Below are 27,123 nucleotides of genomic sequence, written 5' to 3'. Positions count from 1 at the left end.
TAAAGTACTTAAGAGTCTGGGTACCCAGGAAGCACTCACTCAAGCACTCAGTGATGTTACCCATTATCACTTTATGATACTCTTTTTTTTTTTTTGCTTTTTAGGGCCACATCTGCAGCATATGGAAGTTCCCAGCTTAGGAGTCTAATTGGAGCTGTAGCTGCCAGCCTACACCACAGCCACTGCAACGTCAGATCCGAGCCACATCTGTGACCTACACCACAGCTCATGGCAATGCCAGATCCTTAACCCACTGAGCAAGGCCAGGGATCGAACCCGAAACCTCGTGGTTCCTAGTCGGACTCTTCTCCACTGCGCCACAACAGGAACTCCACTTTATGATACTCTTAATGTTATAATCTCTTTAGGCAATAGGATGCAGTCACAAGAATCTGCTTCTGAGTCTGAACATTCTGAGATCTGTCTTCCTAAAACCCAAACACTGCTTTCTTTTCATAACTGTCAAGTCCCACACAGTCCCATCACCAACCTGTCTTCGTGTTAAAGCAGAAGTAGAATAAGAGGGTGCCAGCTCCCCTCACCACTTTCCTACCTGCTGGGAGAGAAAACACCACAGGCCAGTGAGGGACCCACCACACTGCCTGGTTTTAACAGTGGAGGCGAAGTTCCCATCATGGGGTCTGTAGTCCTTGTCCGGCTCCATCCTTTTTTGCTCCTCCTGCCTGAGAGCCTGCGGCCTGAGTCCCAAATGCTCTTGGCGTGGTTCTCTGCTCTTGATCCGACACAAAGCTTTCTAGCCAGTCCCCAATGCCAGCCTCCCAGAACACGCCAGCTCCAGAGGAAGACAGTTTCCACTTAACACAGACGCCATCCTCCATCGGGGCCGCACCCTCTACAGAAGAGGCTGGCTTCACAGGCAGCTGGAATTTGTTTAATGTCACTAAGTGAAGTGGGTGAACACAGGGCCAGTGAAACCCCGAGGCTTATTTCTTCTTCATCTTCTTTTTTTTGTCCCCGAGGCTTATTTCTAAGCAGCTTCCTTAATATTACAGATCATGAAGTTAACTTGGACTTTTTGTTTTCTGAATGACAGAAGTATTGTCTTTTATTGTATTTGGCTCTCAGTTTTTATATTTATATATACATATTTTTTCCTATCTCAAATCTTGCTTAAAACTCTCAGTCAGGAGTTCCCGCCGTGGCGCAGTGGTTAACGAATCCGACTAGGAACCATGAGGTTGCGGGTTCGGTCCCTGCCCTTGCTCAGTGGGTTAACGATCCGGCGTTGCCGTGAGCTGTGGTGTAGGTTGCAGACGCGGCTCGGATCCCGCATTGCTGTGGCTCTGGCGTAGGCCGGTGGCTACAGCTCCGATTGGACCCCTAGCCTGGGAACCTCCATATGCCGCGGGAGCGGCCCAAGAAATAGCAACAACAACAACAAAAGGCAAAAAAAAAAAAAAAAACCTCTCAGTCAGGTCACGCTGGAATCTTGTCCAACACTCATACTCATTTCACGCCCTGCGCTCTAGTCCTTGTTGGGACTGGAGCCCAAGTCCCCCTTGACACCGTGCCTCTGCCCCATGGTCTGCAGACCTGGGGTCGGAGGAGTCAAGACACCAAGGTCTTTGGGTCCAGAACAGCGAGTGGGTCTGGGGTTCAGCCTGCTGTCTGAGAGGCTGGACTGTGCTGGTCACAAGGAGACCCCAGAGCTGGGTGGAGCTGAGTGGGGCAGAAGTTGGGGCTGGAGCAGGGATGAGCCTGGCCAGCCGGAGAGTGCCTGCTCTGGGCCTGGGGGTGGCGGGGGTGAGGGGGGATGTGGCTAAGCAAGCCCCCTTTCAGTCTCTCTGCTCCAGTTTGGGAAGAGGTAACCCACCAGTACTCACTCTGTCCTCAATCCAGACCTTCAAGTTCTTTTTTTTTTTTCTTTTTCTAGAGCCATACTCGTGGCTTATGGAGGTTCCCAGGCTAGGGGTTCAATCGGAGCTGTAGCTGCCGGTCTACGCCAGAGCCACAGCAACGTGGGATCCGAGCTGCGTCTGCGACCCACACCACAGCTCACGGCAATGTTGGATCCCAATCCACTGAGCAAGGCCAGGGATCGAACCTGCCACCTCATGGTTCCTAGCCAGATTCCTTAACCACTGAGCCACGACGGGAACTCCCAGAGCTTCAAGTTCTTTAACAAACATCTTCAGGCTTCTCTGCAAAGCCTCATTCCTCCTAACAGGGAAGGCAAAGCTGAAATGAGTGGCTCTAGCACCGGCTGCAGGAATGTCCCCTTGGGTGTGTCGTCATGTTTGTGCCTCTCATGCCCAAGGTGGAGGAATAGGAGACCCCCCTAGCTGTCACCCCAGTCCCACCCTTCTGAGAGCACACACAGGCCCCCTCCTACACACCACTGGTGCACTGGGCTCACCCTGTCCATCTCTGGCCACCTCCAGCAGGACAACCTCCCACCTGCTGCCTGGCTGGTGGGGGGAGCCTCCTCTCCCCTCTTGAAAGGCTGGGCCCCCTCCTCCCTGCATTAGCTCTTGACCACAATTTCCTTCTGTCACTTCAGAAATTGAAGTTTCTTCCTGGCACCCTCCTGAGTTCTCTCTTTCATCTGAGAACAGTGCAGCCCTGCTAATAAATCAACCAGCAGGAGTGAGGAGACTACCTCCAGTCCTTTCATCTTCTGTGGCCCCGAAAAAGCAGTTCTCACCTGGGAAGGTACAACTGGCCATCCCTGCAGCCTGTGCTGAGCGCTTGCTTTTCTGCCCTAAGTTCCAGTTCTCAGATCTTCAGACAAAGGTAACAGTCTCTCCTGGCTCTCTCTGAAAATTCCCCAGCAAAACTGCAGCAATTGCATGCGTTACAGGCTGTTTACATTGTTCCTGGGTCAAGGGTGTGCCCGGGAAGGCGGCTTCATGATATACTATGCAGTGGCATGCCCATTTAGCCCGAATCTTTTATTACCTACAGTCTCTCACTATGAACCATGCCAGGTGACTACCTGACTCTGTATCCTCGACAACATTAAGAAGTTACTATGAATTTGGCCACTTTTTGGCTTGGTCATTGATTTTACATAGGAATTCAAGGCTTTCTATGTTTATTTTACAGTTAAAGAGACCATGGACAAAAACACCAATATACATGATGAATAATGATACTGAAAATGGCACAAGTACAATTTGGACTCCATAAGTAAAGGCCACAAGAAAAAAGAAAAACACAGTGGTTAAAAGTTAAGTGAATGAGGCACAGTGACTCTGACAGTGAAAGTCAGGGTGAGAGAAAGAAACTCAGAGTATTTTATTTTACGGATGACAGTTGGGTTCATTTTCGCAAAAAGCCCTGTACTTAAAATAGGAATACAAGCTGACCGCATAAAAACTATTTTGCGGGAGAGCTCAATCTTGCCACTCTGAAGCCATCGAATAACTATAAAATTATGTTCTCTAGTCAAGTGAGGTTTAAAAAGTATAAACGTCTAGAAAACAAGTCTTTAAACACTGTAATTCTTAGAGTTAGTGGTGGTAGAGTGGTAGTACAGTGTATTTTACTCCAAATTATAGCCATGCTGGGCCTTAATCACATCATGAGTCTAACTTTTTAGCAGTTTTCATTTGATGTAGATGAGAGAGGATTGGGGCGGGCGGGGGGCGGGGTGGGACACAGGATCTTCTGTAAATCAGGAGGAGATCAAAGCAGTGGTCTGTGGCAGAAACTCTGCCCTGGGATGTGTCTCTAACTCCCATTCAAGGGAGACTATGATCCAGAGCACAGGTCAGCGGAGGGAGCCACCCCAGGGGGTATCAGAGCATCAGGGGACCCCGAGAGGTCCTGAAGCCCTGTTCCCAGCATGGCCGTGGGGCTACCACGAACAGATTTAGCCATTCAATCCCAAGCAATGCTGGCAATGAGAATTCATCTCTACCTGTCATCAGGACAGTTTTAATACCAAGGTCACCCACACTTCAATCATAATTTTCATTTCACAGCACTTTCCAAAACAGCAGCTCTTTGCTGGAGAAACACATGCTCCAGACGTAAGCAGGTCTAGGACTCTGAATCAGTGCCCAGGATGAATTTGTTGACAAAGTTGTGATTTGTCTTTCTTTCTTTCTTAAAATATAGTTGATTTACAATGTTGGGCCAATTTCTGCATACAATGGAATACTACTCAGCTATAAAAAAAGAACAAATAATTCCACTTGTAGCAACATGGATGCAACTAGAGATTCTCATACCAAGGGACATAAGTCAGAAAGAGAAAGACAAATACCATATACGATTCCCCTTTCTGCAACGAAAATCATCAGGGAGACAAGCCCGACTTCAGGTGCAGATGTAGCGAGATATTTACTGACCAGAACACACCAAAACCCAACAAAGCAGAAAAAGGCGGAAAAAAACAACAAAAAAACAAATGAAATACTCAACAGTTTTCCTGTGCAAAGTTTCATAATAAAAGTGTATATATTTCAGTATTATTAAAATTTCCATTTAAGTTAGCCTAAAAATCTCACCAAGCCTTTGGCTGCCTTTAGAAAGTGCTGTTCAGACTTCTTTGGATGATTCTGGTTGGAGTGGGGTGGAAAGAGCAGTCTGTTCAGGAGGGTTACATGTGATCCCATTCATCTTTTTTTTTTTTTTTTTTTAGGGCCGCACCCAAGACATATGGAAATTCCCAGACTAGGAGTTGAATTGGAGCTGCAGCTGCCAGCATATGCCACAGCCGCAGTAATGCCAGATCTGAACCACGTCTGTGACCTATACCACAGCTCATCGGATCCTTAACCCACTGAGTGAAGCCAGGGATTGAATCCGCATACTCATGGATACCAGTTGGGTTCTTAACCCACTAAGCGACAATAGTAACTCCAGATCCTGTTCAGCTGGACAGTGGGCTTGACCCTGTGAGGTCTGGCCATTCAAAGAGTCCCCTCCTGCCTTCCCTGGGGGAACCACCCCTCCTGCAGCAGGGAGAACGGAAGCTGCTCTTGTTAGCATGTACCTGCCATTCCTGGTGTCGTGCTGCCGCATGTTCTTGATAAAATGAATCTTCTTAAAGTTCTTTGGTCTGGGGGAACCTGAGAGAGTTCGACATCTGAAAAATAAAGCCATTTCGAAAAACACAGTCAGTTGCCTGGACAGCTGAGACATCTCCACACAAAGACAGGAAGGAAAGACCAGGCAAATGGTCTGAGTCACCCCAAGGATAACGAGGACGATACAACATGGCTGGAAGCAAGGAAGCTTTAAAGAAAAGCAAAAAAACGCAATGACGGACAACTTCCTTGATAATCCTGATAATAATTTATATGGGTCTCTGAAGCGTCAGCTCATGAAAATGGTTTTCCTCTAGATACAATAACATAACCTACATGCATTCCAAAGATATTATTCGTTCTTGTCATCTTAAAAAGAATCCTCTTGTATCCACACAGGTACTGGGAAGAGAAAACTGTAAATTTAAAGAATTCAGAGGGGGAGAAAACACTGGAAAATTCAGTTTAAAAACATCCCTGAGTCATTTTTCTTCAGTAGCAGGACTCTGGCCTGAACTACCTGGACAGTTTCCTCAGTTCTCAACCTGGCTATGCATGGAAGTCGCAGCTTTACTTTGAATAGGACTCAGAGACCCAGCTAATGGCTGTCTTCGTCGTCTTCTTTTTTTTTAAAGATAAATTTTATTTTATTTTTAAAAATTTATTTATTATTATTATTATTATTCTTTTGTCTTTTCTAGGGCCACACCCACAGCATACGGAAGTTCCCAGGCTAGGGGTCTAATTGGAGCTGTAGCTGCCAGCCTACGCCACAGCCACAGCAATGCCAGATCTGAGCCACGTCTTCAACCTACACCACAGCTCACGGCAGTGCCGGATCCTTAACCTATTGAACGAGGCCAGGGATCAAACCCACAACGTCATGGTTCCTAGTCAGATTCGTTAACCACTAAGCCATGACGGGAACTCCAATGGGATCAGTGGCATCTCTGCAGCACCAGGACTCGGGTTCAGTCTGTGGCCAGGCACAGCTGGTTAAGGATCCGGCAAAGTCACAGCTGCAACCTATGACAGCAAAGTCATAGGTTGCAACTGAAGCTCAAATCTGATCCTTGGCCTAGGAACTCCATATGCTGTGGGGAGGCCAAAAAAGAAAAAAAAAATGACTTGGATTCAAATTAATTTTTCCTAGAATATTTGACATACACTTGCACTATAAGAGTGACTAAACAGGTTACAGGCTGAAAAGATCTTACTTGTGTATATATTTCTCAGAGTTATCTGGCCAATTCTAAGAAAAACAAAGGCAATCATAACTAGGAAAAAGCAAAAATCCCAACAAATGAGAATCTGAAGTTTGGTCTTGTCTTGAGAAAGGGAGCAAGCACTTTTCCACCTGGGTTTCTGCTACTTACATTTTTTGTTTACTTAAACCTTTCTGGCCAAGAACCCCCAAGGGCTGGTTCCTGCCAGTGGATGTGGATGCCTGAAGCCTGATGCTTCAGAGTGTGAGTTCTTGAGAAGGAGTCCCTGGCTTCCCAAAGCCACACTGGGGTCTGGGCAGGGCCATCACTTGAATTCAATCAGTTCTGAATTTTGAGGCTTCAGGTAAGAGAGTAACAAGATTAACTCAACGAGGAGGTACAGCTGAGGGCAGGCTGGGTGGGGGGCAAATTGGAGGCAAAGGATTAAGGAATAGGCAGCATCACAGACCTGCCTGGCAACTCCAATCTTCACCCTTCACAAAAGCCTCCCACTCAAGGGAAATTGGGGGCTAGCCCTGGTCTAGACCTCAGGGTGTACATCCCCTGCCCCCAACCCTCTCACCTACCCTTTAGAAAGAGCCAGTCTTCCTAGAAGCTTTTTCCCAGAGAATGCTAATTTTTTTTTTTTTTTTTTTGCTTTTTAGGGCCACACATGCAGCATATGGAGGTTCCCATGCTAGGGGTCGAACCGGAGCTGTAGCTTTGGACCTACACCACAGCCATAGCAACGCCAGATCCGAGTCACATCTATGACTCCATCACAGCTTGCAGCAATACCATATCTTTAACCCACTGAGCAAGGCCGGGGGTTGAACCCGAATCCTCATGGATACTAGTTGGGTTCTTAACCCACTGAGCCACAACAGGAACTCCCCACATGTAAGTATTCACATATGTGTTTCAAATGTTGTGATCATTAAGAGCTTTGACTAAAAAGGATGCAAATTTTGTTACTATTTGCCTCCTCTATTCTCTCTCTCTCTCTCTCTTTTTTTTTTTTTTTTTTTTTGGTCTTTTTAGGGCCACACCAATGGCATACAGAGGTTGCCAGGCTAGGGGGTCTAATCGAAGCTACAACCACTGGCCTACGCCAGAGCCACGCCAGATCCAAACCACATCTGCAACCTACACCACAGCTCATGGTAACACTGGATCCTTAACCCACGGAGCAAGGCCAGGGATCCAACCTGTGTTCTCATGGATGCTAGTCGATTTGTTTCCACTGAGCCATGATGGGAACTTCTGCCTCCTCTATTTTTAAACCTGCAGCACTTATTAAGGACCCTGAATCCTTGGTTTTAAATAGAGCCCTGCCTGAGGACATTTCATAGATGCTTCCTGGGGACCTCAGAAAGGGTTTGAATAGAGAACAGCACCCACCAATCCCCTTCCCCCGCTTGAAGCTTCTAAACCCAGATTTAGCCTTCTTGGGGTCCAAGGGGATACAGCCTCACTCTGCCTTTTGGGGGCAGCTCTCTGCAAGCAGACCCAGCATCCCAAACTGCCTCAGGTCTACCTCCAGACTGCAGGCCACCTAAGGTCCCCAATATAGTAGAAGGTTCTAGAAATATGCAGTCACTGGAGAGAGGAGAATCTTTAAAGGCATGAAGGTATGGTTTCCACTGGTTTCTGGACAGGGCCAAGTGTTCATAAGTGTCTTTACACCCTCACCCCACTTCCCCCCAACTGCAGAGCTTCCTGGGTCTGCCAGTCTGAGGGCCATGGGCCAAGAGTTAGACCGTGAGGATAACTTCCTATGACCCTGAGCTGCTCTCTGCCTCCATACCTGCAGAGAGAGGTGCTGTTGCCCTCTGGTTTGGGCACAAAATCTCCCAACCTGCTGTTGAAACCGGAAGTCGGCAAAAGGGGCACAGGTGGCTGTAGGCACCAGTAATTACTTAATGGTACAGCAGCGCGACCCATCCACCCAGACACGCTGGAAACTGGGGCAGCAGGTGGTGACAGCTGCCACATTTGCTGCAGCTTAACTGAGGTTTTTCTGGACACCAAACAGAGCCATCCTACGTCTTTAACTTCTAGGATACCAGGTAACCACCAGGCAAAGTGGAAAACTCCCCAGTGTAAAACCCTCGCACTGCAATTGCTCATTTCTGCGAGTTCAAGGTGGACACACAGAAACTAACTTACAAAGTGTGATGTGCAAGAGAAAAGACTTTTAAAAAGATAACGGAGGAGCTTTATTTCATTATCAGCACCCGATACTAACTGCATACGCTACTGATCAGCAAGCTGTTTGTTGTCCTGCACTTTTTATTTATTTTGTCTTTTTGTCTTTTCTAGGGCCACACCCATGGCATATGGAGGTTCCCAGGCTAGGGGTCTAAGCAGAGCTGTTGCTGCCAGCCTACACCACAGCCACAGAAACACCAGATTCGAGCTGCATCTGCGACCTACACCACAGCTCATGGTAACGCCGGATCCTTAACCCACTGAGCAAGGCCAGGGATAGAACCTGCAACCTCATGGTTCCTAGTCAGATTGGCTAACCACTGCGCCATGACGGGAACTCCCTGTCCTGCACTTTTTAAAGCATTTGGCTACCACCACCTCCATCTAAGAAACGCTTTAAGAGAACTGTGGCATTAGCAACAATTGCCAAGGAAACTGGAAAGGCTAAGCACTCAGGTTGTGGCAGGTTAAGTAAAGGAGGAATTCATTTCAAAGCTGCCTGCACTAACGTGTAAATACCCATTTAAAACCATACATTTTCAGTGACGCAAAATTAAATTAGGATAGAATTAAATTAAAAACTAATTTAATGAAAGATTAGCTCTTTCCTGTTAGCACTGATTACAGGATACACTTAATTATGCAAAAGGTTTTTAATAGATGCCTAGGAGCAGTATGTTCTATGTGCTGCGTTTAAAAGCAAGTTGGGCTAATAGTCTTCCGCCCCCACAGTTCACAACACACTTCGGCGTCATGATGGTATATTCATTTCACAGAACTGGGGAGCTGAAAAGACCTTAGAGATCAGCTGATTTGCCCCTCCCACCCTACAGGTGGGAAAACCGAGGCCCCAGAACAGGGAAGTGAATTTCCAAAGCCACGGAACCAGGTAGAAGAATGAGGCCAAGAATTCAAGTCCCCTGACTTCCAAACCAACACCCCTTCTGCTACTTTTATTCCTTAGGAAAGTACGTTTCTAAGTAAATATCAGGATTTTTATGGAAGTAGAGTCGATTTACAACATTGTGGTCGTTTCTGGTGTACAGCCAGATGATCCCGCTATACAGTCTACACATGCATATTCTGTTTCATTATGATTTAATGTATTACAGGATATTGAATATAGTTCCTTGTGCTATGCAGCAGGACCTTGTTGTTTATTTTATTTTTTAAACTTTTATGTATTTATTTAATTTATTTTGCCTTTTTTTGCCTTTTCTAGTGCCGCTCCCATGGCATATGGAGGTCCCCAGGCTAGGGGTCTAATCGGAGCTGTGGCCACCGGCCTACACCAGAGCCACAGCAATGTGGGATCCGAGCTGCGTCTGTGACCTACACCACAGCTCACGGCAATGCCGGATCGTTAACCCACTGAGCAAGGCCAGGGATGGAATCCGAAACCTTATGGTTCCTAGTCAGATTCGTTAACCATTGCACCACGACAGGAACTCCTTGTTGTTTATTTTTTTCTTTTATTTTTTTTAGGAGCACACCCATGGCACATGGAAGTTCCCAGTCCAGGAGTCAAATCAGAGCTACAGCTGCTGGCCTACACCACAGCCACAGCAACTCAGGATCTGAGCCACATCTGCAACCTACACCACCGCTCATGGGACGGCGGATCCTTAACCCACTGAGTAAGGCTAGGGATCGAACCCTCATCCTCATGGATACTAGTTGGGGTCGTCATCACTGAGCCATGATGGAAACTCCCTGTTGTTTATTTCATATACAGTAGTTCCCCAAATTCCTAATTTATTCCTCCCCACCCCCTTTCCCCTTTGGTAACCATAAGCTTGTTTTGTGAGTGTGTTTCTGCAGTATCATAAATTTCTTTTCGAGTTTTTTAAAGTTTCAGAATTTTTTAGTAAGAAAAAGCTCATTAAGGAAAATGAAGACTTCTTCAACTGCTCAACTCCCTTGATTCCTAACTTCTTTTTTGTCCCCCACAGCACATGGAGTTTTCAGGCCAGGAACTGAATTTGAGCCACTGTTTTGACCTATGTAGCACCTGTGGCAATGCCAGATCCTTCAACCCAATGTCCTGGGCCAGGGACTGAACCTGTGTCCTGGTGCTGCAGAGACACCACTGATCCCACTGTGCCATAGTAGGAACTCCCTGACTTTTTTTTTTTTTTTTTTTTTTTTTTTTTTTGTCTTTTTGCTATTTCTTGGGCCGCTCCCGCGGCATATGGAGGTTCCCAGGCTAGGGGTCGAATTGGAGCTGCAGCCACCGGTCTATGCCAGAGCCACAGCAACGCTGGATCCGAGCCGTGTCTACAACCTACACCACAGCTCACAGCAACGCCGGATCGTTAACCCACTGAGAAAGGGCAGGGACCGAACCCGCAACCTCATGGTTCCTAGTCGGATTCATTAACCACTGCGCCACGACGGGAACTCCCTGACTTCTTTTTTAAACCTTAAGTTTACAAGAGATTTGTTGGAAATTAAGTAGAGTGTTCTCTAAGTAGGGGTCAGATAAAGCTATGGTCCAGACAGATAAGTCGTTTTTCTCTCTGCTCATTTGGGCTGAGGGGTAGAGGGCAGAGGACCAGCCTGGGTGGATAACCGAGAGGAGGGCACAGGGGTGATGGGGCACTTGACTAGGAACACAGTGCCCAGCTCCTCCTCCGGCCCCTCTTCACCACCTGGAATCCCTGAGGCAGTAACATTTTTTTTAAACCTGGTTTCCTTGGTCACAGCTACCACACTGCTTCAATGACCATGGCCCCTCCCAGACTCTCCAAACACCAAGGACTTTGCAGATCTGTTCTCTGTGTTTAAGTGCCAAAGCCACTCTGTGCCACATGAGCACGTTTCTCTCCCATAATCGCTGATTATTTAGGGGCTGTTAGGACTGCACTTGCACCTGGGCTACGTGGACCACACAGCCACACACCACGCAGCCTAAGATGGTCCCAGAGGCTATGGCCATTTTCAAGACTTCAGAAATGGAAATTGGACTGCCTCTTTGGTTTTTGTTTGTTTGCTTGCTTGCTTGCTTTTTAGGGCCGCACCCTCGGTATATGGAAGTTCCCAGGTTAGGGCTCAAATTGGAGTTACAGCTGCTGGTCTACGCCACAGCCACAGCAATGCTGGATCCAAGTCGCGTCTGCAACCTATACCACAGCTCACGGCAATGCTGGATCCTTAACCCACTGAGAGAGGCCAGGGATCAAACCCACATCCTCATGGAGCCACAAAGGGAACTCCCCGACAGTCTCTTTGAAATGAGATCGGTGACCAGATGCACAGTCACTGATGCTTTCGAGCAGATAGCAGGCGTCTCTATGCTCCACCCTTCATCCAGGTGCTCTGTGGCCATGACCCGTGACCTAGGGGTGAAGCTCCAGACTGGGAAGGTGCTGGCTCCAGGACAAGATGCCTCCCTCCACATCAGAACCCTCCAAGGCTCAAAGAGAGAGGCCAGGCACTGGCGAGGGCTGGCCAGCGGTCAAAGCACCAGGGGTGCAGATGTGGGTTCCCAGAGGAACTGGTGTGAGGGGATGAGAGGCCCTCCCTTGGTGCCCCCTGCAGCCTGCCATACATCCCTGTGAAGTCATGGGGAGGAGTCCTCACATTGGCAAGTCTGGCTGGGGCTGCAGTGAGGACTAAGGAAGATGCGGTGGGCCAGGGAGACGGAGGTGCAGGATTAGAGGAATGAGAAATGCAGCGAGAGGCAACACCCAGCTCAGCAATTGCGGTCACCCCAAAAAGATGCCTCGAAAGCACTTTTCTAATCCGGAGGGAGAAATGGACTGCTTTCAGCCCCAAAGGAGCACTCCTGGCTGTTCTAATTGAGTTTTCCAGAACCTAGTGCTGGAGGAACATTGCAGGCATCTGCTAATGAAGTGAGGGGCTATACTGACTGTGTCACTGCCAAGGGAAGGCAGGGGCAATGCTGCTGCTTCTTCATCAAGAAGCAGGGTTTTTTTTGTTTGTTTGTTTTTGTCTTTTCTTGGGCACCTGCAGCATGTGGAGGTTCCCAGGCTAGGGGTCTAATCAGAGCTATAGCCGCTGGCCTACACCAGAGTGAGAGCAACGCAGGATCTTAGCCACATCTTTGATCTACACCACAGCTCATGGCAACGCCAGATCCTTAACCCACTGAGCGAGGCCAGGGATCGAACCCGAAACCTCATGGTTCCTAGTCAGGTTCATTAACTACTGCGCCACGCTGGGAACTCCAAGCAGCAGTTTTAAAATGCAAGGGTAATAGCACTTGAATTCACATGCAAACCGGGTTATTCTGATACATGATTGGGATTTCATAGTATCCTAGTTCTAATGTTTCAGAGGGTTGGAGTTTCCAAACCGAGGTTGGAGAGAGCAGATAATTGTTTTTATTTATTTCCTTTTTTTTTTTTTTTTTTGGTCTTTTTAGGGCTGCACCTTTGGCATATGGAGGTTCCCAGGCTAGGGGTCCAACTGGAGCTGTACCACTGGCCTCCTCCACAGCCACAGCAACTCAGGATCCTAGCCACATATTCAACCTACACCACAGCTCATGGCAATGCTGGAGCCTTAACCCACCAAGCAGGGCCAGGGATGGAACCCTAAGTCCTCATGGATAATAGTGGAGTTTGTTAGCTCTGAGCCACAAAGGGAATTCCCAGATCATCATTCTTAAAATTTAATTTTGTAGATCAAGAACTTATAAAAAAAAAAAATCAAACTTTTGGTTGCACCTTGTATTGCAGGTCATTCACATCCACATAAATGCAACCCCAAAACTTACCTCCGTAGAGGGGCGTTCTCCTCAATGTCTTCCAGGGTCTCCAAGGACGATCTCTGGGAGATGAGACGACGTCTGCAGAGATAAGGAAGAAGTCTAGGAGTTAAAACTGTATTGTGGAAATGGATCAGTCATTTCTGTAAATCTAAAGCTGTTCTAAAAAATAAAGACCATCTGATCAAAAATCAGACAAAAGGTGTCTTTAAGAGGCTGCCATATTACCAGCCAGTATTCTGAACCCCAAGCCCATCTTGTCTTTTGCTGAATCCTGAGTTTTCTCCCCGGTCCTAGGGCTGCTTGGTGATGATCAGGAGAGTGATGGAGGCTTTTTCTCCTGCGGCTTCCTCTTTTGCACTTTTTCTAGAGCACTCGCTAATATGGTTAAGTATTCAGATATCAGTGATCTGAACCAGGTGAGCTGATAAATACTAAATTTGAAAACCCTATTAAATACAATCTAAAAATTATTAGGAGACCATAAAACATGTACAGTCTCTAGAGGACCATGATTTCAAAAGGAGCTAGAAACAAGGAAGACATTATTCCCCTGGGAGAGTTTCTTAGAGACCAGTGAGAATATATATCAGGGCACAATTAGGCAAAACATGAACTCTTCCCAGCTGCTGAAGAATTGAAAACCACCTGCTAAAACCTCCTTATTCTAGTTTCTTTTGCCAGATTGAAATATGAATAGTTCCTAGTTAATTAAGAAAATCTGATACAGGGACCACATGGGGTGGTTCTTGGTAAATTTACAGTTGATCTCTTTGAACAAGGATCATCATTTCATCGCAAATGAATTGGATGAGGAGTTGGAGTGGATAAGAAAAAAAAAAAATCCAAGCCTTTATCTTGGAAAAATGAGACTAAAATTAGAAAGATATGCCGATTTTGTATTCATTTGACAACATTTAGGTCAAGAATATACAATGAAAACCATGTTCTAAAAAATGAACGTTTTTTTGCTCCTGTGTGTAGTCTTTCTGACCATCTGCACTGATAACCTTTTTGCTTCATGCTTTATTTTTAATAAGACAATCAGAAAGGTCATTTTCGCAAACTACTTGAGGGCTTCATTGATTTTCTCAGAGCCTATCTTCCTCTTTTGATATTCCAGTCCTTTCTAAAATACTCAGCATACACCTCCCTGCTTTTCTCTCCAATGACCCTCGTTTGTCCACAATCAAGAACCAAGAGTTGTATCACCTTCAGTGTCTTCATGACATGCCAGACCTTTTGCAAGATCTGTAGTTTCACTCTGCAATGAATTTAACACTGAAGTTCCATTTCCGTAATGTTGCTAGATTTCCAGCCATCAGCCAGTCTGGAGGCAAGGGCTGTGGGGAGATACCGGTCTTACCTCAGGAGGTGGGGAACTGATTTTATAAGTAGGGATTTGAGAGGTGGCCAATTCATTAGAAAGCAGGACCTGCCTGTGCAGGTCCCCTGTGAGTGCTAGGATTTGTTTGTGCCTTTTTTTTTTTTTTTTTTTTTTTGGTCTTTTCTTGGGCCGCAACCACGGCATATGGAGGTTCCCAGGCTAGGGGTCGAATCGGAGCTGTAACCACCGGCCTATGCCAGAGCCACAGCAACGCGGGATCCGAGCCTCATCTGTAACCTACACCACAGCTCACGGCAATGCTGGATCCCTGACCCACTGAGCGAGGCCAGGGATCGAACCTACAACCTCACGGTTCCTAGTCAGATTCGTTAACCACTGTGCCACGATGGGAACTCCTGTGCTTTTTTCAATTCAAATTTTTTTTTTCTATTTAGGGCTGTACCTGTGGCATATGGAAGTTCCCAGGATAGGTGCTCAACAGAAGCTGCAGCTGCCGGTCTATACCATAGCCACAGCAATGCTGGATCCGAGCCACATCTGTGACCTTGAATCAACGCTGGATCCTTAACCCACTGAGCAAGGCCAGGGATCGAACCCACATCCTCATGGACACTAGTTGGGTTCTTAATGGGCTGAGACACAACAGGAACGCCTAGGATTTGTTTTTTTAAAAGCCAGTACATTTAATATTCTCTTCATGAGTTGAACAGGTGTAGATTCTCTCTCTCACACAGAGGCACTTAAGGCTTGGATTCCTTAAAGGGAAAAGAATCCAAAACCCAAAGGCCCACCTGTTCCTTTAAATTCAGCAGATGCACTTCTCTTCCTCCTGAAGAAAATCAAGCAATATATTCCTTGGGATGCACATACAGAGCTTGGAAACAACTACCATGGATCACTGTAGAGAAATGGTCACCAGGCACTAGGAAAATGAAGATGTGATGCTGCCCTTCCTGTCCTAAGGACATGCCCCGGGGCGGGGCGGGTAGCTCATCTCTGCCCCTGACACGCTGCTAGACCCTTCCAAGCCACGTGGTTAACCCCCCCCAACCCCGTCCCTTGCCTTCTATCCTCAGAAAGCTCGCTATGGAAGGGAAGCCTAAGGGCAGGTGGCCAACCTTCACCAGACACTTTTCATCTTGCAATCTGCCTCCTAAACCAAGTGCATTACTGTGCAGACTCCTTACCATCAGGCGCAGCTAACAAGCAGAGGTCTCTGCGTATTTTAATGACTGATGAGGAATACTTAGCCTTGGACCAAAAGAGCATGCCCCCTTATTAACCAAGCAGACATGCAGTAAGAACCCAAGCATTAAGCGCTGACATCACCAAATAGAAGACTGAGTCCTCAGACTTTCGGGTTCCCCACCTTCTCTGACAATTACAGTTTGGGCCTCTCCACACCGGCCACAGATACTTCTGAGGCCAATGTGGTTCACATTCAATGCGCATATGCAAGTCACCTTCCCCAAAGCCCCCAGACTCATTTTAGAATACTACCCTTTGAGGAGTTCCCATTGTGGCGCAGTGGAAATGAATCTGACTAGGAACCATGAGGTTGTGGGTTTGATCCCTGGCCTTGCTCAGTGGGTTAAGGATCGGCATTGCCATGAGCTGTGACATAGGTCGGCAGCTGTAATCCGATTAGACCCCTAGCCTGGGCCCTAAAAACAAAAAAAATTTAAAAAGTTAAAAAAAAATATATTACCCTTCGAATGCTGGAGTGTGCCAAGGCAAGGAGAGGCTAATTCATGACGATTTCCCATCTGGATACACCTACTTGGACCAAATGAATCCATTTATGATTACGTCTAATGGTAATCAGCACACATCACCAAGTGCTTCTGGGACCCAGCACTGGTCACCGTGGTAGTTATGTCAGCAGAGTCTCCCCGAAGCTGGACTCTGAGCTCACTCATTTCCCTGCTGACCAGAGAGGCCAGGGCAGGTTCATCCAGGGTTCAGCTGCACCATCTAGGACAATCACCTCATGGGGTGCCCTGGGGCAGCAACTTGGCTTGAAATCCGTCAGGCAGCAGGCACCAAAGGGGACAGCTTGGCCTGTGAGTTAGGAACACGGGACGAGGAAGATGACCCTCGGCTGAAACACCGCTGTCAAAAAGAAAATCAGGTTGGAGCAATGCTCTCCACCCTGGCTGCACCCAGGGAACATCAAAAAATCTCTGGGAGAAAAACACAAACTTTGAGAGTAAGAACGGGCCCTGCCTGACCATCTGGGCCAAGCATCACTGTCCTCATAAAAGGTAATTTAGCTCTATGGCTCTGGTTCTCCCCATGGAAGGGGCGTCAGGCCAGGGATGGCAGGGTTACCTGTTCACGAGTGAGGGAAGTGAGGGCACCATAGGCCCCTCAATTACACAGAGATGGGCAAGCTGAGGTCATAATTACTGCAGGTCCTCTCAGACAGTTGTCATGACCCCCAAACCCCAAACCAAACCTCCAACCATAAAAATAACACCTTCCGATAGTCACGAGACAACCACACACTTGTAATTTATCTGCTCTGTCACTTGGGTCTTTCTCCCACAGACCACCTCCCTCCCTCCCGCAGACAAAACTCAACCCTCCAGCCAGCGAGCTGCTCAGGGAGGGACTGTGCCCTCTTCACCTGCGTAGCCATGGCCGCAGGGATGGAGTGTGCTCAGCAAACAGCAGGTTCTCGATCAAGGGATCAAGGCCAGCTGAATAAACTAATGAGCTCCATCACCCGCAGGTGGGTGTTTGGGGATTTTTCCCAGCGAGCGCCCAACCTTCCACTCAAGGCTTTTCTATGAGCAATTATTATAGGGCCCTCTCTGTTTCATAGACAAGGTTGCAGTCTGATCACCAGAAGTCCAGAAATCATCCTCAGAAAGCTTCCCTACACCCCACGACAGCAAAAAGTAGTGGAGAGAGGAGACCCTTATCCTGAGGGTGGGAGATCGGGGGGTAGAAGGGACCCTGCCCCCAGCACAGCTGAGCCGTTCACACGTAGCAGCCATGATCTGTTTATTTATTTACATATTTATTTTTGCTTTTTAGGGCCACGCCTACAGCATATGGAAGTTCTCAGGCTAGGGGTCGAATCAGAGCTGCAGCAGCCGGCTTACACCGCAGCCACAGCAACGCCAGATCTGAGCTGTGTGTGCGACCTACACTGGAAACTCATGGCAACGTAGGCTCCTTAACCCACTGAGCAAGGCCAGGGATTGAACCTGCATCCTCGTGGATACTAGTCAGGCTCATAGCCCACTGAGCCACAACGCATACTCCCTGAAGATGAGATTCGTTTAAAATGGATTTCTTCTGCTTGAGTTTATTACACATTCATTTTTCCAAATGGATTTTTTTTACCCCATGCTTTGGTGACTGTAAAAAAATTCAAATCAGGAAACATCTGAAGTAGAAACTGAGGAAATGACAGGGAAACCCCAGGGCCCAGAGAGCATCCTCTCAGAGTTTGGTGTCTGTCCTTTAAGACTCGTTCCTACTTCCACACCTACTTGTAGACATAAATACAGAGTACGAGTGGGAGCCTACTACTTCAAAAAGCCCTAAAGAGAAGAACCTCTAAATATCCAACCTCTCCTTGATAACATCTTTTGTGAAAATGCTGGTTTTCAAATGCCAGGCTCTCTCAAAGTCAAATGCATCTCCAGCATCCCCCTCTTCTTTCCTTCAGTTCTCTGACACAGCTTCAACTTCTTGAGGCCACAGCACCGGGAGCTTGACCTCCTGCTTCAGCAATTAAGTTATGATAACTTTGGTCATGATTTGACAAAGTCTAAAGCCAACATTCCAGATGTCCCTGCAGCAGATGTCAAATCAGATTGCGTTCCCTGAAAAAGCAAACTGTTTTTACACCAACACATATGTGTTCACAGATGAAGAGAGAAAAGTCAGCTGTCACCTCTTCACAGAAGCTACAGAGTCTTAAAGCAAAAATGGCCCTGGCTTCAGCCTGAAGATAAGAATGGACATAGCTCCCAGCTCCCAGCAGGTCAGCGTAGTCTTCCTCGAAAAGGAAGGAAAACAGATCCTCTTTAAGAAAAGAAAGGCTGCTTAGATCAAGAAACAGACAAAATGTTTGGAAATGATTCTGAGTCCCGCTACATTTGAGAGCCTCCAGCTGATGAATCAGGCAAGAAATCAAACTGAAACCAATATGCCAAGAGTTGCCAATCCGCTTGTTCAAATGGATTTGTTTCTATATGAAAAAAAAATCACTTATATTTGGAACTAAAAGAGGATACAAATGTACTTATTTGCAGAACAGAAACAGACTCACAGACTTTGAAAACCTTATGATCACCAAAGGGGACAGGTTTGGGGGTGGGGGGAATGGACTGGGGGTTTGGTATTGGCATATGCACACTGAGGTCTATGGAATGACTGGCAAATGCGGACCTGCTGTATAGCACAGAGAACTCTACCCAATATTCTGTGATAATCTCTGTGGGAAAAGAACCTGAAAGAGAATAGATGTGTGTACATATAAAACTGAATCACCTCGTGGCACAGCAGAAATTATTGCAACATTGTAAATCAACTATACTTCAATAAAACTTAAAAAAAATGAAAAAATACTCAGACATTTTCTTCCTATTTTTGCACACATTTTCTTATGAATGGTCTATCAAATATCAAGCAGTAGGCCGGATGCTGAGATACCACAGAGATAAGATAAACACTGTCCCTCCCTCGTGGAGTTTAAATTTATGATTAGGAAGATAGAGGATAAACAGATAAAATAGTTCTAGTTGTGAAAGAAATTAACACAAAGGGGGAAGAAAACAAAATACCTGTAACACTGCAGGGCTAGTTGCAGGATACATTTCAGTTATTTGTAAACATATTTAGTCCTTGTTTCTACATGTGTACAGACGTGTCAAGAAAGCAACTCCAAATATATATATATATATATATTTTTTTTTTTTTGTCTTTTTGTCTTTTTTGTTGTTGTTGTTGTTGCTATTTCTTGGGCCGCTCCTGCGGCATATGGAGGTTCCCAGGCTACGGGTTGAATCGGAGCTGTAGCCACCGGCCTACGCCAGAGCCACAGCAACGCGGGATCCGAGCCGTGTCTGCAATCTACACCACAGCTCACGACAACGCCGGATCGTTAACCCACTGAGCAAGGGCAGGGACCGAACCCGCAACCTCATGGTTCCTAGTCGGATTCGTTAACCACTGCGCCACGACGGGAACTCCAGCAACTCCAAATATTTATGGAGAATACAGAGAATACGGAGGCCCTCAGCTTCCTTGAGTCTACTTTTGTTTCAAGGTTCTCATCAGACTGGCTAAATCCTAGAAAACCCAGGTGTGAGGTCATCTTAGCGTTGAGGGCTGTGCAGAGACAGACTTGTTGGCAGGATTTAAGAACTAACCAGGTTTTCACTCCCCAGGTTCCCACCACGGCCTGCGGATCTTCCAAAACACCCTCTCCATCAGGTCATTCCTTATTTTTTATTTTATTTTTTTGTTTTTGGCTGCACTTATGGCATATGGAAGTTCCCAGGCTAGGGGTTGAATCAGAGCTACAGCTGCTGGCATAGCCACAGCCACAGCCATGCCAGATCTGAGCCATGACTGCAACCTACACCACAGTTCACAGCAATGCTGGATCCTTAATCCACTGAGTGAGGCCAGGGATCGAACTCACATCCTCACGGATACTACTTGGATTCATTTCCGCTGAGCCATGACGGGAACTCCCTCATTCTCTAATTTGAAGGTCCACAATGAAGCCCTCTGGGAACAAGTTCAAACTCCTGACAAAGGGACAGGGCAGGGAGGTCAGGAGACAGAGCAGACACAGCACACATGGCCATCTCAAAGTCATCTCCCTGTCTCCTGGGGTGTTCCTGGAGTATCAGGAAATAGAGGGGCTGGGCCAGGGTCATGAGCTGACAATGCCACATTCTCATACCCCCTCAGCCTCATCCTGGAGGGAAGGGATGGGCCCTGCAGCTGGAGGGAGCCAGTTGGCCAAATGGCCATTAGAGCAGAAGCAAAAGAAGGTGTGTTGACTGAAAAAAAAAAATCAGGACCCAGAAAGGTTGATGAGATAGATGACGGTGCTCTTGCCATAGAACACGCTGGATACCCACAGAGGGTAACAAGGGAGGGGCCAGGCCAGGAGAGGGTGAGGGTAGAAAGGAGACATGAACAATGGAAAATCATGCAAAATAAAAGAATCGGCTTCATCCTGGAAAGGAAAGAGTCTTTTTGACTGAACAGAAACAGTCCAGCTCACGTTTGCTCTCACGTATGTCGGCACCAGAATCCAAGGAATCAAATCAAGGTATTTCTGTGGAAAGGGTGCCCTGAGCCAGGTGGGGAGAGTGGCTGGGAATCCAGCAGCTGGGCCCCGAGTTTAAGGCAGGACAGACCAGGTGTGAATGCAAAGCATAGGCTCTACCACTGAGCTATATTCCCAGCCCTCAGACCAGGTGTGGAGTGTGCGAGAGGCAGGAGGACACATGTGAGCTCAAAGGAGAACCAGGACTTACCTGGGAGACTTCCTGGGGAAGGAGGAACCCAACGAGCGAGGGAGGTTCAAGGGTAAACGCAGGAGGGACCGACACACATGCCTTGCGGGAGCTGAACAGGATGGAACACGAGGTTTTGCCAGACAGAGAGGAATTCCCTGAAGCCAAGTCAGGGGAGGAGCCCAACAGGAGCCTGGACCCAGACAGTGCCCCCAGTCAGATGGGTGAGGTCGGTCCTAGGAGGAGCTGCCAGGACCCCAAGGGACAAGTGAACACACAGATGGGTGGGCTGGGGGCTGGCACCATGGTGCAATAGAACCTACGTGTGCACCACAGTTGTGGGTGCACTAGGGTTTGCATTCATTCAAGGTTTCCTTTTGACATCAGAAAAGCAAAGGAGGGGAGTTCCCGCCGTGGCTCAGTGGTTGACGGATCTGACTAGGAACCATGAGGTTGCAGGTTTGATTCCTGGCCTTGCTCAGTGGGTTGAGGATCCGGCATTGCCGTGAACTGTGGTGTGGGTGGCAGACGCGGCTGGGATCCCGCGTTGCTGTGGCTCTGGTGTAGGCTGGTGGCTACAGCTCCAATGTGACCCCTAGCCTGGGAACCTCCATATGCCGCAGAATCGGGACTAGAAAAGGCAAAAAGACCAAAAAAAAAAAAAAGAAGAAAAACAAAGGAGGTGTAGCAGCCCCTGCAGGGCCTGCTAGCGGAGCAAAGGGCAGGCACCACAGTCTGGAGGTGATTCCTTAGACCTCAGGAGGCTGACTGCAACCTGTTCTGAGCCTTCTGTGTCTTGGTGGATGGACCCATGGCCTCCACTCATCTCCAGCCTCTTCAGGAAGCGTGTATCATCCTGGACTCTCTTCTTTGTAATCAGGATGGGGTCTCTCTCTCTCTCTCTCTGTCTCTCTCTCTCTGTCTCTCTGTCTCTCTCTCTGTCTCTCTCTCTCTGTCTCTCTCTCTCTCTCTGTCTCTCTCTCTGTCTCTCTCTCTCTCTCTCTCTCTTTCGGCTTCTGGCAGCATATGGAATTCCTGGGCCAGGGATCAGATCTAAGCTGTAGCTGCAACCTAAGCCGCAGTTACAGCAATGCCAGATGTTTAACCCACCGGGCCAGGCCAGGGATCTAACCTGCATCCCCGTGCTCCCAAGACACTGCCAATTCCATTGCACCACAGTGGGAACTCCATAGGGCCTTCTCTTAAACAGTCCACACTGACAGTAGTCCAAGCATGGGTGACCTCGACTTTCTTTGCCAGTTGCTAGTAGGACTTAGCTGCTGCTTTGCCAAAATGCCTTTACGTGCTGAAGACAGTCTAAGCCAGGTACACATTCACTTAGAAGGCAAAACGGGGACCCTGGTGTCCACAGTTCAGAGGTCTGTGGCACCAAGACTGGAGATGGACCAGAGGAAGCCAATTCCTGCCCCAGAGGAGAACTCCTCTCCCTGGCTCCCCAGGCTTGAAGAGCTGAGATGTCAATGAGAGATGATTTAATTAGAACCAGCAGAGTCAGGCAGGGCTGGTTGCTTCCACCGAACCTTTCAGAGGCTGCCTTCCAGCAGAATTGCTCCCCTGAGTTTCTCCCTTGGTTTCCAGCTTGACCTTTCTCTGTTCCAAAGGGCCTCCCATAGAAATGATTTCTGACAGCTCAGAAACAGCACGCAATTATTTATAGCAAATTTGGGATTGATGGGGTTTCATCAATCTTTATTTTCTGGTTTTTCCGATTAGCCATGGCCCACGGTCGATCACAGCTTGTGGAAATGAAGATTGATGCTCCCTTGTCTCCCCAGCTTTAGGCATCAGCATCCCTTTTCCTACCGAGGGGCCCACATGATCTCATTCCTTTTTGGAAGCCTTTAAAAAAATGCCTTATTTCTCCTTGGTCACTGAGGTTTATCCCCTTCATCAAAACTGATGGGGACTGGGCACCACTGAATTGTTGGCCTCAGAAGGGACTTCAGGGGTAAGGGAGACCCCAGAGGTGACCAAATCTTAGATCCAATGAAAACTCAGAATCTGCTTCACCTGTTCCTTATCCTCCGCCCCCAAAACCTACCATCCTCCTAAGGCCGTGCAGTGTCACCTGCTCTGCGAAGCCATCTCTGATATTTTCTGAACGCCAACAACATCTGGTGCCTTTACCTTATTACACGGAAATATTGATATCTAGACAGTTGTAGAATGACTGATTTTATTCTAACTTTATTTTATTTTTTATTTTTTTGCCTTTTCTAGGGCTGCTCCTGCGGCATATGGAGGTTCCCAGGCTAGGAGTTTAATCGGAGCTGCAGCCACTGGCCTACGCCAGAGCCACAGCAACACAGGATCTGATCCGATCCGTGTCTGCAACCTATACCACAGCTCACGGCAATGCCGGATCCTTAACCCACTGAGCAAGGCCAGGAATCGAACCTGCAACCTCAGGTTCCTAGTTGGATTTGTTAACCACTGAGCCACAACGGGAACTCCAGATTTTATTCTTATTTTACACCCTGTGTCACCAACCTGACGGCAAATACTTTGAAGAGGTAACTTTGTCTTCCCTTCTGACACATTACCTTGTCCTAGGAGGTGCTCAATAAATCCTTAAATGCATCATGGACAACCATCTGTCACCGAAGCTGGCCCACAAAGGGCAAGGATAGATCTCAACTGTTCCAGGGAGTCTGGTTAACCCTGCCCGGAGGGACTTTTCTGAGACCCCTGGACAAACCAGCAGAGCCCCAAACCACATCAGGAATGAGGTCCCAGTGATGGCTGGGACCTCCGGGATGACAGATCACTGATGGTCAAACTTCTTTTGGGCAGCAGAATTTTTTTCCCCAAAACTAAATCTTACATCTATTTGCCAGATATAAAACAGATGAGAAAAATTATAAATTTTATAAGTAAATTTTCACATTCAAATGTATAACTCAGTCACTATTAAAGGAAGCTATTCTGATGTACAAGCAAATCTGAGACCAGGGGTCAGGGATGACATTTCTAGCCTGAGGTCAAGCTCAGTTTCTAGCTTATTTCTTTGGGTCTTGGTGGCACACTGCGGACATAATCCCAATTGATGATCAGCTAAGTAGGTTCCTAAGGTAACCATTTTTAAACATCTCAGGACCCACTTCAATGAAATAGATACGGCAGGTGAAGCTCAGCTGCACAAAATCAACTTACTCTGGCAGCGTAAGTTAATTAATGCGAAATGAATGTACTGAGTCACCAGCATAATAGTGTTTGCTATAGAACACTACTGAGTTGGTATTTTACTGCAGTTTGAAGTACTTTATATACAACTACACATATGTGTATAATACATACACATATGAATTATACCTCAAAATGTTAAGCATAGGATCACCCCATATGTCTGGCAATTACAATCCTAGATATAATCCACGAGACATGAAAGCACACTCACACCAAAAGCACATGAATGTTCACAGAAGCATTATTTATAATAGCCAGAATGTGCAAACAACCTGAATTCCATCAACTGATGATGGATGAATAAAATACAGGATTTTTCGGTCACAAAAAAGAATGAGGTACTGATACATGCTACAAAATGTACAAACCTTGAACACATTAGGCAAAGTGAAAGAAGACAGTCACAAAAGACCACACAGTGTATGGTTCCAATTCCATGAACTCCACAGAGGCAGAAGATAAGTGGTTGCCTGGGGGTGTGGGGGTGGGAGGAATGGGGAGTGACTGCTTGGCCACAGGTTTCTTTTTAGGATGATGAAAACGTTCTAAAATTAGAGTGGTGATGGTTGCACAGCTTTGTGAATACACCAAAAACCACTGAATAATACAATTTTTTTTTTTTTTTTAATGGCCACACCTGCGGGATAAGCAAGTTCCCAGGCTAGGGGTCAAATCAGAGCTGCAGACTTGAGCCACATCTGCGACTTACACCGCAGCTCATGGCAAGGCCAGATCTTTAACCCACTGAGGGAGGCCAGGGATAGAACCCAGGTCCTCATGGATACTAGTAGGGTTCATTACCGTTGAGCCACAATGGGAACTCTCCACACGTCAGCATCTGGGGAGGTAGTTTAATTTTTTAACAGCCTGTGAGGGGTCCTTTGAAAATACATTATTAACTCACTGGCCTCACCATCTACCTAATTAGCAACCGCAGTTCTAATTACCACGTTGTTCAGGAAAGGTTTCTAAAGTGAATTGGCAGCATGAGAGCTGCACCGAAAACCACAGGAATATTCACTTAGATGTCATGTGAATTCAACCACTTATTGGATATTTTGGCAAAAGTCTAACACAGAAGTCTGAGTAGCTCTCTATGCCAGGACTTTTCTGTGATAACATGTGATTGTTACGAAGAATAATATATTCTTTTTTAATCAAAAGTTTTATTGCAGTATAGTTGATTCACAATATTATACTAGTTTCAAGTGTACAACATAGAGATTCAATATTTTTATAGATCATATTCCACTTAATGTTGTTATAAAATATTGGCTATATTCCCTGTACTCTACAATATATCCTTGCAACTTTTTTTTTCTTATTACAGCTGTACCTGCGGCCCATGGAAGTTCCCAGGGCAGGGGTCGAATTAGAGCTGCCTCTGCCGGCCTACGCCACAGACAGAGCAACCCCAGATCCATGCCACATCTGTGACCTACGCTGAAGCTTGTGGCAACACCAGATCCTTAACCCACTGAGCAAGGCGAGGGATCAAACCTGCATCCCACTGAGCCACAATGGGAACCCCTTTTTATGTGTTACAGTTTGGTCCTTAGGCCCTTACTCCTATTTTGCCCCCTCCCCCTTCCCTCTCCCCACTGATAACTATGAGTTTGTTCTCTATTATCTGTGAGTCTGTTTCTGTTTTGTTAACATTCATTTGTTTCGTTTTTATTTTTTAATTTCTTTTAATGGCTACACCCACAGCATATGGAAATTCTTGGGCCAGGGACCGAATCCAAGCCACAGTGGTGACCTACACCACAGCTTTGGCAACACCGGATCCTTTAACCCACTGTACCAGGGTGGGTATCAAATCCACACCCCTACAGCAACCCAAGCCCCTGCAGTGGGATTCTTAACCCACTGTGCCACATCAGGAACTCCTATTTCATTTTTTTGATCCACTTATAAGTGGTATCACACAGTATTTGTCTTTCTGTCTGACTTATGTCACTAAAGACAATAACCTCCAGGTTTATGTTGTTGCAAACAGCAACTTTTCTCTTTTCTTCGTGGCTGAGTAGTATTCCATTGTTTACATACACCACAAATAATATATTCTAAACAATCTCCAAGGTGGAGGCTATATGGTTTTCGACCAGTGTTACAAAGTGATGAACTAAAATAAATGCAATCAGTTGCCATCTTATTTTCCTATGGACAATCAACAGTGTCATTTCTTAGGGCAGGATCCTTAAACTGGGGTCCCTGGACTTCCGAGGGATTCTGTGCACCTTTAAAATCAGATGCAAAGTAAGGGTAAGTGTGTGTGTGTGTGTCCATTTTCTTTCTTTTCTAAAAGAGAATCCATGCGACCCCAAGGAAAGATTAGAAACCACTGTTTTCAGGTAAAGAATGATGCTAGCAGGGGTAGCTGGAGTGACAGAGCCAAGTTCCAGATCCAGTTCTGTCTCTATTACAGGACTTAAGCAAGTTGTCACTGTTACCATTATCACTGTCATCAGCACAGATACACAAATACTCACAATTCTACATGTTAGGGACGCAAAGAAGAGTAAAGAAATGTAAGACTTGGTCCCTGTTCTGGGTGGTTCATGACCTAGTATGGAGACAGGGCAAACACAGCTCTGAAACTTGCAGACTTCGATCAGATACTCCCAGGTCAGAGCTTAGAACACAAGAGAGCTCTGGGCTGTGCCTCATTGGGCAGGAAGGCAAGGCTGATGGGATCATGGGGGAACCAGATCCCAGGAAAGGTGCATGTAGAAAGTGGGTGCCTGGTGAGTCTCCGTGGAGCCTTTGCTCCGCTTGATGGGGGTCAAGGCGGCTAGGGTTTCACTGGGTGGCAGGAATCTTGGAAGAAGCTGAGGGATGACAGTCAAAGCAACTTGAAAGCACAGATGAGGGCGCTCTCTGAAATTTGGGTGGATTCCTAGAGACGGCAGCAGGAAATAACACTTTG

The 27,123-nt window shown here is 46.9% G+C and overlaps 1 protein-coding gene and 1 long non-coding RNA gene across 6 annotated transcripts in view; both read right to left on the bottom strand.

Annotated features, from left to right (window-relative positions):
* The window catches only part of CABLES1 (Cdk5 and Abl enzyme substrate 1), a 111,984-nt gene that overhangs the window by 55,296 nt on the left and 29,565 nt on the right, over positions 1 to 27,123 (bottom strand). For 4 of the 5 annotated variants that reach the window (XM_084964377.1, XM_084964378.1, XM_021097743.2 and 1 more), the window contains 2 exons: positions 13,155 to 13,226; positions 4,964 to 5,056 (listed from right to left, as the gene is read on the bottom strand). In XM_084964377.1, coding sequence (XP_084820503.1) covers positions 4,964 to 5,056; positions 13,155 to 13,226 — 165 coding nt within the window. Of the gene's footprint in view, positions 1 to 4,725; positions 5,057 to 13,154; positions 13,227 to 27,123 lie in introns of all 5 variants that reach the window. The other variant, XM_084964379.1, reaches the window with a different exon arrangement.
* LOC146402765 (uncharacterized) lies at positions 83 to 2,806 on the bottom strand. Its single transcript, XR_014807811.1, has 3 exons — positions 2,666 to 2,806; positions 1,426 to 2,181; positions 83 to 1,137 (listed from the first exon to the last, which is right to left on the bottom strand). It is a non-coding gene; the product is annotated as an uncharacterized LOC146402765 (long non-coding RNA).

Source organism: Sus scrofa, chromosome 6 (genome assembly GCF_054392235.1).
Source record: "Sus scrofa isolate SSC_HxYL_T2T_F1_AM1 chromosome 6, Sscrofa_HxYL_maternal_Yorkshire_Landrace_v2.0, whole genome shotgun sequence".
Lineage (NCBI taxonomy): Eukaryota > Metazoa > Chordata > Mammalia > Artiodactyla > Suidae > Sus > Sus scrofa.
Note: the sequence above shows the minus strand (reverse complement) of the source record. Positions and strands in the feature narration are given on the sequence as shown.